We start from the raw sequence: 17,517 nt of genomic DNA, 5'->3' as shown, positions 1-17,517 counted from the left end.
CTGAAGGAGCACCTCCTCGAGAAAGGTTTTCCGGAGCTGCGTCAACACCTAGTGGAGAGCAAGCTGACTAGCCCTAGGAAGCTTGCAGAGGAGGCGGACATCTGGGCTAGTACCCGGGTGTCCTCAAAGGGAACTGGAGGGGATTTCCAAAGGACTGGTCAGGGCACTCCCCAGAAGAAAGAGGGGGGAGAAAAAAAGAGGGAGTTCTCGAAAGGCCCCCAAAATAGCTCGCAGAGGAAGGGGATCAGGTTTCCCTCCTAAGGTTAATCAACAAAAATCCGCCTATCCTGACCATAGTCAGCAGCCTAGGGTTGTCTGCTGTTATGAGTGTGGTGGGATTGGGCACTATAAGGGAGATACCAAATGTCCCAAGAGACCACCCCCTCCCACTGGAGGAAAAACCCTGGGAGTGGCTAGTGTAGTGCTCGGGAGGAATTGCCCTTAAACAAGGGAGGTGAGTGGGCAGGGATAACATTAGTGTCCCTGGGAGACAGCGAGATGGTTCCTAAGATCCAGGTTCCCCCAAATACCACCAAGTATGGGCAGTGGGTCACCATCAACGGCCAGAGAGGGGAGGCTCTGAGGGACACAGGTGCCAACATGACCGTGGTGAGAAAACAGCTGGTGTCCCCAGAGCAGGTGATTCCTAACGTACTCCACCCAGCTGTGATGACTGACGGCAGAATAGGTCACTATCCCGTGGCCGAAGTTCCCTTTGAATGTGGAGGGGACGCGGGCCTTCTTAGAGTTGCGGTGAGCCCTGCCGTGCCAGTCGATTGTCTGTTGGGAAACGACCTGGAGCACAATGCTTGGAAAGTGGTGGAATTCCAGATGTATACAGAGATGTTGGGTTCACCTGATTGGACCTGTGCGAGCACACGGTCCACGACTGCCCGGAAGGGGAGTTCACCAGGGTTGGAGCCTGGAACAAAGGCACAGACAGCTGCCAAAAAGGGGAAGATCGGGGAGAGGAAAAACCTGCCTCGGCGTCCATACCCCGTGAGATGGATGGGGCACCTGAGGTGGTGGTCCCAGAGTCCACGGAGGGGGATGTAGTCTCCCTGGAGGACTTACCGATCCCTGCAGAGTGGTATGTGGAGGGAGGACCTACCAGGGAAGAGTTTTGTTTGGGGCAGTGGGAGTGCCCTACCCTTGAGGGTTAGAGGCGAGAGGCTTAAGCCCAGGCAGCAGGTAACATTGCAGGGAACTTTTACATCTACTGGGAGGATGGCCTTCTCTACAGCGAACCCACGGCTCCGGTGCATGATTCGTCACGGGCCTTGGTAGTTCCCCAGCGTTACCGAGCCTTTCTCTTGGAGTTGGCTCGCGAGATTCCTTTGGCAGGACACCTGGATCAGGACAAGACCTTTGCCCGGCTTGTCCCCCATTTCTATTGGCCTCAGATGAGGGTTGCATCCGATACTTTTTGTTGGACGTGTGTGTCCTGTCAAGTCAGTGGGAAAAGAGGGGTTAAGCTGAAGGCTCCCCTAGAACCACTACCCGTCGTTAGCACCCCCTTTGAAAGGGTGGGCATCAACATTGTTGGTCCATTGGATCCACCTCTTCAGCCGGTCACAGGTTTATCCTGGTTCTGGTGGATCATGCCACCCGGTACCCAGAGGCTATTCCTTTGAGGACCGTTACTGCACCCGCGGTGGCTCGGGCCCTGATGGGGATTTTTACCCGAGTGGGTTTCCCCAAGGAAGTTGTGTCCGACAGAGGGGCCAACTTCATGTCAGCATACATGCGGGCCATGTGGAAGGAATGTGGAGTTACTTACAGGTTCTCCACCCCTTACCATCCCCAGACCAATGGTCTGGTGGAAAGGTTTAACAAAACCTTGAAGGGCATGATCAGGCCTCTGTCTGGGAGCGTGCGGAGGAAATAGGACATCCTCCTACCCTGTTTGTTGTTCTCATAGAGGGAAGTGCCACAGAAAAGTGCCACGGAAAGTGGGTTTCAGCCCCTTTGAGCTTCTGTATGGGCACCCTGTTAGTTGACCTCTCAGCCTGGTGAAAGATGGATGGGAAAAGACTCCCAGGAGACTTCCCCAGGATGTGGTGAGTTACATGCTGGCTTTCTGTAGCTAAATGGCTAAGTTGTGGAAGCAAGCTTCTGACAACCTGGAACCCAGCCAGGCAGTCATGAAAGAGTGGAATGACCACAATGCTCACCCTGTGGAGTTGGAGCCTGGACAGAAGGTGTGAGTCATGGAGCCTAGAGAGCTTAGTGCCCTCCAGGATCGCTGGACAGGCCCCTTTGAAGTGGTTGAAAAGAAGGGCAAGGTCACTTATCTAGTGGATCTTAAAACCCCCAGGCAGCCCCATCGGGTGCTCCATGTCAACCGCCTCAAGCCCCACCATGAGAGGCCTAAAGTCATCCTGATGATGGTGACTGATGGAGCAGAGGAAGAGGAAAGTGAGCCTTTCCCTGATCTCTTTGCGTCCCAAGAGAAGGATGGGTCGGTGGAGGGGGTAATCCTCTCACCATCCCTGAATCCCGAACAGCGGAGAGACTGCCGTCAAGTCCTGAAGCAGTATTCCTCGCTGTTCTCCCTTATCCCGGGAAGAACCCACCTGCGTACCCATGATGTGGACACAAGGGACAGCCCACCTGTGAAGCCCAAGTCCTACCGGCTGTCAGATAAGGTGAAGGGCCAGCATCCACAGTGAAGTCACTAAGATGCTGGAGCTGGGAGTGATTGAACCTTCAAGCAGCCCCTGGTCCAGTCCAGTGGTTCTGGTACCAAAAGCTGCCCCGCCGGGCACCTCTCCAGAACTCAGGTTCTGTGTGGATTACAGGGGACTGAATTCTGTGACGAAGACTGATGCCCATCCTATCCCTAGGGCGGATGAGCTCATTGACCGGCTGGGAGCTGCCCAATATCGAAGTACCTTTGACCTCACATCAGGGTACTGGCAGATCTCCCTTACAGATGGAGCAAAGGAAAGGTCAACCTTCTCCTGAGGGTCACTACCAGTTCTGTGTGATGCCCTTTGGGCTCAAGAACGCCCCTGCCACTTTTCAGCGGCTGGTGAACCAGGTGCTCTCCGGAATGGAAGCCTTCTCTGCTGCCTATCTTGATGACATCGCTGTCTTCAGCAGCAGCTGGGAGGACCATTTGTGTCACCTTCAGGCTGTCCTACAAGCCCTGAAGCAGGCTGGCTTGACGATCAAGGCTAGTAAATGCCAGATCGGGCAGGGGTCGGTACTGTACCTAGGCCACTTGGTGGGCCGGGGTAAGGTGCAGCCCCTCCAGGCTAAGATTGAGACTATCATGGCCTGGGAGCCCCCCAAGACCCAAACCGAGGTCTGAGCTTTTCTGGGCCTCACAGGATACTACAGTCGCTTTGTCAAGGGATATGGCACAATTGTGGCTCCCTTGACTGAGCTTACATCCAAGAAACAACCTCGACGGGTAGTTTGGACTGAGGCGTGTCAACAAGCTTTTGACACCCTAAAACAAGCTATGTGCGTGGCTCCTGTCCTATGGGCCCCTGACTTCTCCAAGAAGTTTATCGTCTAAACAGACGCATCGGAGCATGGCATTGGGGCAGTGCTATCGCAACTCAATGAGGAGGGTCTGGACCAACCTGTGGTTTTTCTTTCTAGGAGACTGCTCCCCCGGAAACAGAGGTGGAGTGCGATTGAGCAGGAGGCTTTTGCAGTGGTATGGGCTCTGAAGAAGTTGCGGCCATACCGGTTTGGCGCACACTTCCTTGTTCAGACTGACCACCGGCCCCTTCGTTGGCTGATGCAAATGAAGGGCGAAAATCCCAAGTTGCTAAGATGGTCCATCTCCCTACAGGGAATGGACTTCAGGGTGGAACATCGACCTGGAATGGACCACGCCAACGGAGACGGTCTCTCAAGGTATTTCCGCCTTAGTGACGAGAACTCCCAAGGGGTTGGGTAGCTCTCCCCACTTTCAGCTGGGGGGACGCGTGTTAGACCCGACGGTCCTTTGGGTGGTCCCTCCTTATTTTTTTTCCCCTTTTTTGGCCTTCTGAATTTTTCTCCACTACATTTTTGTTGGTGTTGACCTTAGGACTCTGGGCACTTCATTGTTACTAATTAACAATGAAGCGCAGGTGCTCCTCTAAAATGGGGGAAGAGTAGGTGTTAAGGGGAGACATCCCTTAAGGATAAGAACCTCACTCACCCGAAGGTGACATGCTTCATCATATGGGTCCTCCTTACCAGTGTAGAAAACCTAGTCATCACTGGGAGCTACTACTTCAGGTTTTAAGGAAGGAGCTCAGATGTTTTTGGTAAGGGGAAGGATAGTAATCCCACATGTGGAATGAAGAGTGTAGTGAGGTTAGCAGCGCTGTGTGGGAGAATAGAAAGGGAGTTAAAACTGTCTAGATAGAACTCACTGTCAACTACTTTATACTAGTGTTCTACCTGACAGGATTAAAATGAAACAGCACAGTTTTATGGATATATAACCACTGTCACTTTATGGTCAACATGTTTCAGCCTAGTTGATCAAAACCTTTGTATCAGCGGCTTTCTTCAGGACCAGGTATAATCGTGTTATGCTGCTGCAAGATGTGAAAAAATCATAATACATTTTATACAACACCGGTATTCCTGTTTTTCTTTCTTTTGTCAGGTTCTACCCAAGGTATCTAAAGGAAAAAACAGGATATGGGAAAGGAAAGTGCGAGAGAGAGACAAAAGGCAGAAAACAATAAATCACATGGTAACTTGAGCACTGTGCATTGTCACTATGTCACAGGTCCCTTTCTGCTTCTTTATAGTCTTAGATAAGGACTTACCCTCAACTGTAGGATAGCCCTGCCTCACCTCTACCTGACAGGCTGCTCTGGAGGAAGGCCCCGCGCTGCGGGAAAGAGAAAAGAAAAGAAATAGTGGCAAAGTTGTCAGAACTTTCTACACCCTTCCCACTTTCATCCTAAATCCTTTTGGCATTCAGGAGTTAAGTAAGCACATCTAGGTGTAACAGTCCCAGAGGCCCCACATCAAAAAACACCCTCATATCTCTTTAAAATCTCTTTAAAAACTCTTTAAAAAGGCAGAGGAGAGAGTTAAAGAGAGTGCACAAGACTTCTAATGAGATATTATACTCCACAAGAGGAGTATACCTCTTGTTTGCTATTTACAGCGATCCAAGTTGAAGTAACGATATGGATCTGACTCTATCACTCACCTGTCCGTCGGTACCTCGATTCTCGAAAGAGCTCGCCCCGGGAGGTACCGAACGGACAGGCAAGCTCGCATTCATACCCAAACGGCATGATTGCTGGCAGCTGTGTCAGAAGGGTCCTTACACTAAGGCTGAGCTCCCCGCTGCCTGCGTTTTTTCAATACGCATGCGTGTTAATGGGTGACACTACACTCCGCGCATGCGCTCCCTGGTTGTTGTGTTTGTGTGTTGCCAAATTTATTTAAGTCGATATTCACGAAATCCGCGACACTGGGGAGATTACGATCATTATACCTTGTTCTTGAATATTACATTCATGTATATAACGCGTCTTTCCCTACAAGGGAAAAGTACATTATAGACGGCAAAAATACATGTAGGTGACACTACTTTCCGCGCATGCGCGTTACATCTGTGTCATATTATCATCTTTAGCGGATGTTTGTGTCAAGGTAATGTTGGATGATTCGCCTTACCCACGTTAGGCTCTCAAATTGATACCTTGTTCTTGAATCTTACATTCATATGTATAACGCGTCTTTCCCTACGAGGGAAAAGTACATTATATGCGGCAAAAATACATGTAGGTGACACTACTTTCCGCTTATGCACGTTACATCAGTGTCGTATTATCATCTTTACCTGATGTTTGTGTCAAAGTAATGTTGGATGATTCGTCTTACCCACGTTAGGCTCCCAAATGTATGTTTTTTGATCACTGGGATACCTGCAATAAGGACTACTGATCCCATCCCAATTCTTCAGGAGAAATAATTAACAATCATACTCTCCCCTCTAATCGTGTCATGTTTTTCAGTGCCAAGGTATCTTTTTTTACAATCGTTCTTAAGGTTGATATATGTGCTTTCTCACCTCAGTCAGCACATATTTAAGGGGTTGAAATATTCTGCTCACTTTCAACCCATCTAGTTTCGAGAGAGATAGGGCTAAAACTGTTTAAACTGATTTGATACACATGGACAAGACTAGAGGTGTGTTTTTTGGTATATAGATTATAATTAAGGGAATACACACCCACTAGTCTATAAACTTTTTCCCTTCAGACCCCCAATCTACGGTAGTGTAATAGGAAGAGTAGGTGCTCAACACAAAATGGTGGCCTGTTCAGATCACCTCATAGCCTGGGGCCATAGGGTTGTCATGTGGGGTTCCAGAACCTTCTGGTCCACTCTAGACACTCATGGCCCGGGCTATAAAAGGTGGAATGTTGGGCGCCCATTTTGTTCAGTGTGTGAGGAGTGGGGTCGGTCAGGAGCTGAGGCTTTGGGAAGGAGAGGTTGGCGCATTGAGGGGGAAATTGACTGTCTTTGGTCCTGCACCCTTCTCTGATGACGTCCCCTCCTGTCTGATGACCTAGCCCTGCCTTTATCTCTGACCCGGGGCAAGTTTCACCTTTGGTACCCCCCCCCCTTACGTCAGGACTGCCGCGTGAGACAAGAATGGAGCTTTACGATCAGCGGGGAGGCTTGGTAGAGTACACCGCACGTTCTGGTTTACCTGACAGACTTGCCATTAATAAAGTAATCCGGGAACTTTTAGATGGAGGGAGGAGATTCAGCCCATCGAAATCTTTGCTGGGTGGTATTCTTGGACAGACTAGCTGGACAAGGGGACATTGAGACTATGGAGCTTGCTGATTAAACAAACCCAGCCCATTACCAGCACAATTCCCGCACCAGCAGGAGGACCTAATTGAAAATGTTACCACCCAGGAGTGTACTGATTATTTACAACCATCCTAAGCAGGGTCAAGCCGATGACAGATGGGGAGTAAAGTGGCTAGTTGGTAGAGGTAGTTAGCTATACCTGACTAGGAGCAGGAACCCTACAACAACGCTGGGGAGTGAGTCTTGACTGTTTAAGTGGGAGTGAATACTTTCAATGTAAAGCCGGTTTAATTTAAAGAATCGACCTGCCTTCCTGAGATGTATGTAAAACGCATTCAGTGCTTTGATGATTAATCGCTTTGATCCACCTTTGACGTTCTAGGCAGATATCTGTATGATTCTGCTTAGGAGTGTAAGTGCTGCAGAGCTGCTTCTGGGACCTGTACCCTACTCGTTTTAATGTCAATGTGTCCTTAATGGTAATGTGACTCGTACACCCTTCTGCTCAAGATTATTGCTAATAGGCGAAGTCTGCTAATGTAATTAAATTCCATGCTATTCTATAGGAACTTACGAAAGTATGCAAATTAATGGTGGTATTTAAAATGCAGATTTAACAAATTGTGTGGTAACAGAAAAACAAATTACAAGGAAAGATAAAGCTTTTCTAAATTTTCTAAATATGGTGTGGTGTCATTTTTGAGTGGAGGTACGCTGAGTTGCTGTGGTGGGTGTGACGCAAGTACAGCACAAAAGCCTTGGAGGTAAGTCTTTCCCTCTTGTGCCAAGCTACCCTAGTCGAACCGGTGACCCCGGGTCCAACGGAAAGCAGCAAACATGTAAAAAAACCTGCATTTTATTTGAACAGCCCACCCATTTTGTAGGCGTGCACTTCAAGCCCCAGTGGGCGTATGCCTCATAGCATCATGGTATTTGTAGTTCATACATGCCGTGTAGATTTCATTATGTGTTGCCGTTTACCTCAATAGTGTCCATAAAATCCCCAGTGGGTTGATTAAAAAGGAATGCTGACGAATGCTCAATAAACACAGTCCTCAAGCTGAAGTATTTTTCGTCCTGTGCAGCACCTGACTTTGAAAGCGCTGCCGGTCCGCAAGCCAAGCATCTGTGCATCCTTGCGGCTGGGCCAGCCTCCAAACATCCGACAAACAAAGGATGCCCCTGTGAGGATGCCCACATCAAACATCTCCTCCCTGAATGAGGGCCTCAGTAAGCAGAATGCCTCCTCTTTCAATCCTTCATCATTGGCTTAACGCGTTTCAAACTTTTCAGTTCTTGATCACAAGCTGAATAACTGGAAAGCGGAAATCGTGATACTCCTGCATTTTATTTGAACAGCCTGTCCATTTTGTAGGCGTGCCGCGGAAGTTTGGCGGTGGCCCAGCCGCGAGGATGCACTGCCGCTTGGCTTGCGGACCGGCAGCGCTTTCAAAGTCAAGTGCGGCACAGCTCATCCTCTCTCTCACCAAGGAACCCATCACCACCAGACTCAGTTTCCAGGAAGGTATGAAGGATGTTGCGTCCTGGATTAGCAGCAGCTGCCTGAAATTCAACTCTGAGAAGACAGAAGTCCTCGTCCTTGGACCCTCCCCCTCAGCATGGGACAACACCTGGTGACCCACCGTCCTTTGAAGCCCTCCCAACCCAACGGACCAGGCCCAAAACCTCAACATCATACTAGACCCCTCCCTCTCCATGACCTGACAGGTCAACGCTGTTGCCTCCAGCTACTTCAACACCCTCTGCATCCTCCAAAAGACCTTCAAATGGATCCATTCCCCGATCCAAGAAAGATAGACCCACGCACTCGTAACCAGCAGACTGGACTACGGAAATACACCCGCGGAACCTCCACTGTCTTCCCGTCGAGGGGAGTTACCGTCAATATACTCACCCACGCCTACAAATGCCTCAACAACACCAGACCCCTATACCTCAATAAAATAATTTCCTTCCATGTACCCAAGAGAAGCCTCCGATCCAGCCGATCTCTCCCTCGCCGAAACCCCGCGCATTCGCAGAACCAGAACAGGTGGAAAAGCCTTCTCCTACATTGCGACTAAAACCTGAAACGAGCTCCTGATCAACATCAGACGCGCCCCTCCCTGATCATCTTCATGGAGGTACTCAAGACCTGGGCCTTCAACTGAGTGGAGCTGCCCCCGCGCCATGAGACCCTCACGGGTGAGTAGCATACTTATAATTCCCTGATTGATTGATTGAACACCACCACCCCTATGAGGTATTAACCCCTTCGATGCTCATGACGGAACCATTCCGTCATGAGCCCGTAGGCTCATTAGAACGCTGAAGGTGTTAAAACATACAGGATAGGTTGGGGTTTTGGGCTCTGTACGAGGAGGCCGTGCAGCTCAGGAGCTGGCTGAATCCACCTGAGCATTTCCTTGATTGTACACCACCAGGTGCGATCTTTAATCACTGGGATGGATGAACTCAGCCAGTAACACCTAGTGGCACAAGACTTCTTCCAGCAATGGGGACAACACTGGCTCGATCTCTTAGCCACCACAGAGAATGCACAATGTCAGCACTTTTGCATGCTGTATTTCCCAAGAATGCTCTCTCTGAGGTTCATTCCGACTGGAGTGGAGCACCAGACCGACTGGAGTGGAGCACCAGACTCTTTTCTGACTTCCTTATGCTCCCTCTCCGGCCATGAGTTTTGAATAAGATCAAGAAGTACTATACTCAAATCATCCTTGGGGCTCAGGATTGATCCAGGAGAGATTGGTACCCGGAACATTCGGGCATGAGCACCTGTCCTTCAATCGTTATACTCCAGTAGGATCTTCAGTTACAGTAGTAAGGTAGGTTCTGTGTTGGGCCTGTGGAATCACACCTTTATGTGTAGAGATTGAAGGGGTGGAAGTTGACTGCATTTTTTCTTATTTCTGAAGTAGTATATGCCATCTTAGCGCCAGGAGACATTCGACAAATCTGTTTACACTGAGATAGTTTTGTGGTATGGTGTAGCACCCATAATATGTTATCTGTTGGCCCTTTCGGTCCTATTGAGTTTACCTGACCAGCAGTCTTTGTTCAACACACCTGTTGTGATGAGATTTCTTAATGGTGTACTTCAAATGTTTCTTCCAAAACCCTTCTTAGTGCCTCAGTGGGACCTTAAAGTTAGTCCTTACTTTTCGTATGTGCACCTCTTTTTAAAGGATAAACAGCTCCCCTCTGCACCTCCTGAGTCTAAAGACTGTCTCATCGCAGTAACTTAAATTTGTCGGATGAGTGAGCTTCAGGCTCTCAGTCAAGCCACCCTAAATCACCTTCTTTCATGACAAACGGGTGCTGACTACACCAAAGACCATCAGGTGGACAATCTGCTTTCGTGGTTTTCTCTGAGGCGGAAAAAAAGCAAGGCATTGCAGAAAAGGACTTTGTCTAGGACTAGATGAATCTTCCATTGCATTAGGAACTGCTACTTGTTGACCAAGAGTAGGCTCCAGAAGGCCCGATGGCCCATTCTAACAGGGGCGAGGCTGCTACCACTGCGTTGGCACATAGAGTACCTGTCCTGGGTATTTGTCAGGCTGCAACATAGGCATTTGTGCACACGTTCATAAAGAATTACTGCATTGACACCCAGGTCTGATGGGGAGGGGATTTGTACGCTTAGTCCTGCAGAATCTTTTGATAAGAGCCACCCCATAGACAACCACCTGGGGAGGGTTTTGTTTTGGTGCTTATTTTAAATACTATACATATATATTTTCACTGAAAAAAACGAATGTTGAGGTGACGTTACAGTTAGGTGAAAATGTGAGTTAAAACATAATATTTTAAACGCAAAAATTCCACTGAAATGCACCACTTACAGTTCAGTGAGTTAACTATTATATGCGCTGTAGGGGGGTGGATGCCTGACTATGGTTACCCCAGATTTTCTGCCTAGTGTTCAGCTGGTTTTCGACTTAGTTGGCCTGGGACCCTGCTAATCAGGGCACCAGGCTATCTGCTCTCTCTGTAAAATGGACTCCATGCACCCTAGGTGCATAACCAATCTGGTACTGGACACCTTATCAGCCCCTGTACAGTGCACTATAGGTGCCCAGGGCATAGTTGCATTCAAGGCCTACCAGGGGCTGCAGCATATCTTTTGCCACCCCTGGCTGGACCTTAAATTGACACAACTGGCTGATCACTCAGCTGGGGCAAGGTGGTGTAATCACCCCTTGCTTAGATATAGTATACCTATATCTAAACCTATATCTGGACACATATATACCTATAAGTCACTCCTATGGCAGGCCTTAACAATCCTGGAGGCAGAGTGCTTGGTTTTATGTGAGATGGTGCTCTAGCATGAGCTGAGCCTGTCTGCAGCTGTCGGGACCAGCTCTCTTAGCTGTTCCGGGATATTGCCATACCATATACTCTTAAATGCATTATAATCCATCGCGGTTATGTGCTAACTTTGGTTTGACTTTATCAAAACATGTCGTGTAAGGTGTCATACGATTTGGAATACTACCCCCTCGCCAGTCCTGGCGACGGGGGTAGCATTCCACCCTTCTAGAGGGAGAAGACATGTTACTTTACTGAAACGCGGTTAATCCTAACCAGAGCCTCAGCATCACAAAATGGATGCTGCTGCCACCGACACGAGTCTGACCTCCTGCTGCTGACCGAAACTTGGCAGAGGAGGACTGGACAAAGGGTTTCCTGTCGCAGGGAGGTGTTACACCTCCCCAGACAGGAGATAGTGGATTGGGGCAGGGAGGGCTGAAAGAAACTAGACACTGCATGGGGAGCACAAGGCTTCCCCTTGCCTAATCCAGTCAAACCGGTTCTGGGGCTCACCAGCCCCAGTCCTGGCGCAAAGCTGGACAAAGGGAAAGGGGTGTAAACACCCCCTTCCCTGGTTCCACCCATAGGAGGGACCTAGCAGGTAATCCAGCCCACAGATTGTGGAATAAGAGTGGGAGCAGTGCCAGCGCACATCAGATTATCCTGACTGAAACTTATGAAACGAAACTCTGGACCCTTCAACATCCTACTCGATGTAGAAGACTGAAGAATCTCCCTTGTGGTCAAGGAATGACCACCCTGTGCAAACATGCACCATCCAGCACCTCAACGTTTGCTTTGTTGCAGTTCCCGCCGGAACTCGAGCGACAGAGATCGACAAGACCCAGCTATCCTGCCTTCCAACAGCCCGATCGACAGTCCCAGCGAATCTAAGACCCGTGGAGGCGACCTGAAGCGTGGGGCCGGCCATCTTGGAAAAACCACGAAGTGCTGACCGTGCAGGTCCCGAGGCTCCCTCGACGCTGTGCATTGGGGTTTGAGAAGCCCCAGCCCTGAGCAGCTTTTGCATCAAAGCTACCCCCTCCACACTCTGAGTGCTGCGTGGGGCCCTTCTGCATTTTGCTGCTCAACGCGTTGGTCCGGTCGCTTGCCCGTTGGCTAGCGGCCCCAGTACCGATGAACCTTTGAATTTGCTCTGCCAGTCCGATTGCTCTGGACTGGCCCTCGCTCCCCTGAAAAGGAGCACCCGCTCTGACCGTCCTGGTCCGAGTAAGAAACGATCTTCGAATCCTGCGTGGGTTGCACTTGCCAAGGTTTGTTTGCTCCAATCCGGAAGCTGACACCGCCGACAGCGAGAGCCTTCGTGGAACAGCTCGTGATCCACTCCTGGACATCCTCGGTGCCCCAGAGTCCACGTGGCAGCGGAGACAAGCTTCACGACAACCACCTGATTGCGACCGACATTGCCTGGTTCCTTCCTGGTTCCTTCCTGGTTCCTTCCTGGTTCCTTCCTGGTCACTGCTGAGTGACCCAGACTCTGTCCCCTCTGCTTTCAGGTTCTCTACAGCTTCGATCCACCCTTGGATCGCACCGGACACTTCTCTTCAGGACGCCTGCAGCATCATCATCTCCAGGCACCACCAGACTGCGTGATGAAACCCGACACACTTTGGCACCTATGCACCCGCTTCCTGTGGGTGAGGTAACTCGTGAACGCCGGTGCTCCTGCACTGGTACACACTAAGTCTAAAGTTTGGTAATTCTAGTCCAGTCGGAAGACTCCTTTAACATTAACTTTGTAACTTTTACGCACCATTGACTTTGCATTGGTGCATGTGTGTGCTTTCAGCGCTGCACCCGATTCCTGCGGGCTTTTCCCGACTTCAGCATTGCTAGTCCCGATTGGACCCAGCGAGTCCCTAGGCCTGACCACTGTTCGATTAGTGATACTTATACCACTATTTTAGTATATGGTTTGAGTGGCCCCTAGGCCTCATCCATAATTGTGCAACTTTCATATGTTTTACTGTGCTTTTGTTTAATCGCTTGTGCTTCTAGACTCATAAAGAGTATAGAGGATTATTCTAGTAAGAAATACATATATTTTTATAATATATAACTTGTGTGGTGTCCTTTCATTTGATATTACAGGATTGTGATTGGTAAAACAGCTGGCTTCACATGCCCTCTTGAGTTAAGCCTTTAAGGCTGCTTAGTCCATGCTACCCTTAGGATAGCTTGTCTATAAAGTTGACTTACAACCAACACCATAAGGGATTGTTTGGACTGATACAAGGTGCCCCCAGAATTGGAGACATCATATATCAGGCCAACTTCTCACATGTGCCCCCTCCATGCTTTACTTTTGTCCTCACTTTTTATATCACTCATGACCTGTTCAGTGACCGGGGGTGTCCCAAAAAGCTTTTCCCCGTGCAGATTCCCATAGGAACATTAGACAATGCTACAGCCAAAATGGTTAATGGAATTACACCGAATGTGACCGAGATCTAGGTCTTTACCCAGAAAGTGCGCTTTTTGTGGTTTGGTGTAGTACTTCCATAAATTAGTAAATACTCCAATTTTATATAGCAGGATTATTGAGTGGGCTGAGGAGAATAATATTTTTACCCCATGTCAATATGTTTTTCACAAGCATATGGGTACGTTAGAGCAGTGTCTGAACCTCATTATATTACTTGGCAAATATACTGTGGTGAAACGTACCTCACTATATTTGGCTCTCATGGAGCTTTCCATGGCTTTTGACTGTGTAAATCGGCCGAAGCTATGGCAACACCTACTGGACATCAATATGGAGGTGCCTCTTGTTCATCTTCTGACTTCCATGCACAACATTACAAGGGCCAGAGTGATGTTAGTCCAAAATGGTGAACTCTCGAAGGAGATTCAAACTAGGCGCAGGGTAGGGCAGGGGTGCCTGCTTGCCCCCTGCTGGTCATTCTGGACGTTAATGACATGGGTTTGCATTTAGCAACATGTACCCCAGATGTTCCCTTGGTTTGTGATACTCCTCATCCAGTCTTGTTATATGCAAATGATGCAGTTGTATTAGCTCGTACGCCAATAGCTCGGTTTTCATTGATTCACTCATTTGTGGAATATATGGACTCTTGATCTGCTAACTAACTATTCTAAATCTTTTGTTATGTCGTGAGGACCGAAGACCATCCCACTTGTAGATATTGTGGCTGGCACAAATTTTCTAAGCACAAGTACTTCTTCATATTTGGGGTGATCTTTAGTACTACTGGATCATAGACACTTAATATAGTTGAACGCAGGGCTAAGTTATCCAGGGCTGTTGGTTCCCTCTTCAGTCTGCCGTCTCCACCAGGTGGGCGGACTGTGGTGCCTATGTTAAAAAAAAAAAAATCTCACAATGTGTACTGGTGGCTTCATGTGGGCCAAGAGTCTGCGGCATCAGGGAGACACGGTTATCCAGGTGGAGAATTTTTTTTTTTGTTGAAAGCTTTTATATGTTACGTTTTTTACCTCATTTTATTTCCCATAAGGAGCTGGGGTTAAATTACTTAGGGGGATCACATTCGTACCTGCCCCCTCTGTTGTGGCTGTCCATCTGGAAAAACGAAGAGGCATCACTAACTAACATAATTGACTATTAAGTGTGTGACAAAGGCCATGACATCCCATGGTTGGCATTTGTGAAAAAATCTTTTCATGACATTGGGTTTCCTGAGCATTTATTAATGTTGCAATATGTGCCACCATGGGTAGGAAGCAAGTTCAAACGTTATTGGTATAAAGAATAAAGATTAAGGGCCGAAACATTAAAATTGTCTATTACCGCGTATTTGTTAGTACATTTTGGAAACACTCTTAGCAATTATTTATGTAGAGGAAGAGGACGTTGTGAATGTTCCCCAATGTTTCGATTTCGATACAGTAAATTTGTTATGCTTCCCAATAGGCTTCCAGAGCAATCTAGAATCATGTGTATGTCCCTGTAATGACTAACCCTGGGCAAAGCACTGCGCTAGCGTAATTTGAGAAGTTTGCGCTACTTCGCAAATTGCACGTAGCACAGTGGAAACACGCGGAGCAGTCATTTTTTGTTTGCTCACGGTCCTCAACGTCAAGTTGGCGACAGCGAGCAAGCAAAATGATATCCCGGCGAGACTTTTTCCTCGTTCGCGATCAGCAACATCAAGTTGCCGATCTCGAGCGTGGACAATAAACCTCCCGGCGAGATTCTCAACAACGGGGAGGTCGGGTTTCTCATTGCTAGTGGTCGCGTATGCTCCCGCTCGCGATGAGAAACTACCAGTCCGCGTTGAGAAAGCTGCCGCTCGAGTAAAAATCTCCTCGAGCGGCAGTAAAAGACAGCTCGCACTGTTCAAAATGCTGTTTTCAAAGACTGCACAGTGCGGACAAGCATCCGGCACTGTGCAATCATCGCGAACAGCGAAATACGCAGTTCGCGTAGTGCTACGCGTTGCTTGCGTAGTGCACTTCACGTAGCTACGCGTAGCGCTACTTCGCGAACTACGCCCAAGCTTAGTAATGACACCTCAAGACAGATCGTGTTTTCTAAAACTTATTTTTCTGTTTTTTATCAAAAACCTACAAAACTGTTATTAATTGCTCTTATAAAATCTGGAAATATGATGCATCGATCTCTAGATCTTAATTGTTTAAATCAGCTATATGATGCATCGTACTTGCGTGTTACAGTACACTGCAGAAGCACAATACACTTCAAGTGGGATGTTTTTATGTGGTGATTTTACTTTTTATAATTGTTAGATGATTTATTGTTAAAGTTGCACATTTATGTACTTATTACTAACTTTTCACTTTTATGGTTGCTTCACAACCGAATAAAGTTTCTTCTGGTTATGATTTTAATAGTACATACTAATTCTGATATTTGCCTGGGATTCTCCTCTGTAAACGCAGGTTTTATAAACTTGGTGTGTGACTGTCAGCCTACTCCTGGACTCGAGCAAGAAGTGCGTAACTTGATTTAAAAAGAAAAAAAAAGAGATTTGGGTATTTGCTGATAAATGATTCTGATAAATGATTGGGATGTTGGACGTCGGGTGGTATTTGATGAGGTGGTTTCGAAGCTATGCAACTATGTTACTAAATTTGCAGTGGCTATTATATGGTTTAGAGATCCCCTGCTGAAATCTACGCAGTTGTTATCGGATCTTATTTGCAGTCATGAAGTTGCTTTGAATTAATAACCCTAACAAGGAGATTCGAGGACATTTGGTCAGACTTTAAGGAAACGACTTTTCATTGTGAATCCTGTTGCTAAACCGGATTGTTTCGCTCAGTATATCTCAAAGCTTTTTTTAGATGAATTATTTCAGTATTTTACATGTGACCTAGGTTTTGTTTAGAATGCGCCGTACCTTTGTTTTTTAGTTGTATTAAAATTGATAAAATAAACTATACATTATAAATCGCAATGTGGCTGCAATGAGAAGTTTTTACAATGATTATGTGATTCCGAGTATTGTATGAAATGTAGCTACTGTATGTTCTTCCATCTGTATTATAATGTAAAACGTAACCCAACCTTAATCCTTACTGTCCTCTTTTAGACTCTGAAAAGTGGTGAAATGCGGGAAGTGTGGCTCGCAGACCTTCAGTACTGCTTCAACGTCTACCTTGCATCACAAGTATCGAATTAGGCGTTACCGAAAGAAAAGACGAAATGTGATATTTGGACTGTAAAACCTCTTCTGCTATACTATTTTTGTATAGCTTGAAAACACCTATACAAAATATCCAAACTGAAAACATTTAAATCAATAAATTTAGCTTTCAGTTTTTTAAGGTAACGTTTTATTTTGGTGCTTTACTGAAGTGGCATGTGCTACAAGAATAAATCGATAGTGAGTAAAAATGTACTATGATAGAATGACCAAATTAGTCAATGAAATGTATGCCAGTACTAGTTGTGAGATCGTGACGATTATGGTCAATTTTTTTCTTTACAGCATTAAAATAGCAACCAGCAAACATTATCACAAAAAACACAAATCCCAGGGATCCCTGGGATTAGACCTCAAAGTTTATTGCCAAAATTAACCAGTGACTCTGTCCTTTATAGAGCCAGTGGTCCAATGTAATCGCTAATGTTTTCTTTGTTCGGCAGCCACTTGTGTACTTCACAATATCTTAAGTGCTTATCTAATTATTTTGTTGTAATGTCTGTCTTGTGATCAGTTAATATTCTGTTAAATAGACCCTTAATATGTTGTTCTCATCTCCGAATATGTTTTTTCAAGTAACAGAAGAGTGGGCTCGATTGTGACCGCAGTTGTGATCCCTTCGGAGCATCAACAGAGGTGGCTGAGACCCAGTCGCAGGACTGAGTAGTCTTCTGTCTAGCTCAGTGCGCTTTTCTACCTACAGCGG

General features: G+C 47.2%; 1 protein-coding gene across 2 annotated transcripts in view; it reads left to right on the top strand.

Annotated features, from left to right (window-relative positions):
- Nucleotides 1-16,937, top strand: part of TEX10 (testis expressed 10) — a 591,356-nt gene extending 574,419 nt beyond the window's left edge. For both annotated transcript variants that reach the window (XM_086965321.1, XM_086965322.1), the window contains exon 14: nt 16,698-16,937. In XM_086965321.1, coding sequence (XP_086821447.1) covers nt 16,698-16,787 — 90 coding nt within the window. In that variant the 3' untranslated portion in view covers nt 16,788-16,937. The remainder of the gene's footprint in view (nt 1-16,697) is intronic.
- The last annotated feature ends 580 nt before the right edge of the window (nt 16,938-17,517 follow it).

The sequence above is a fragment of the Lissotriton vulgaris genome, chromosome 4_1 (assembly GCF_964263255.1).
Source record: "Lissotriton vulgaris chromosome 4_1, aLisVul1.2, whole genome shotgun sequence".
In the NCBI taxonomy this organism is placed as follows: Eukaryota; Metazoa; Chordata; class Amphibia; order Caudata; family Salamandridae; genus Lissotriton; species Lissotriton vulgaris.
The sequence above is the reverse complement of the archived record's forward strand: the minus strand, read 5'-3'. Positions and strand labels throughout refer to the sequence as shown.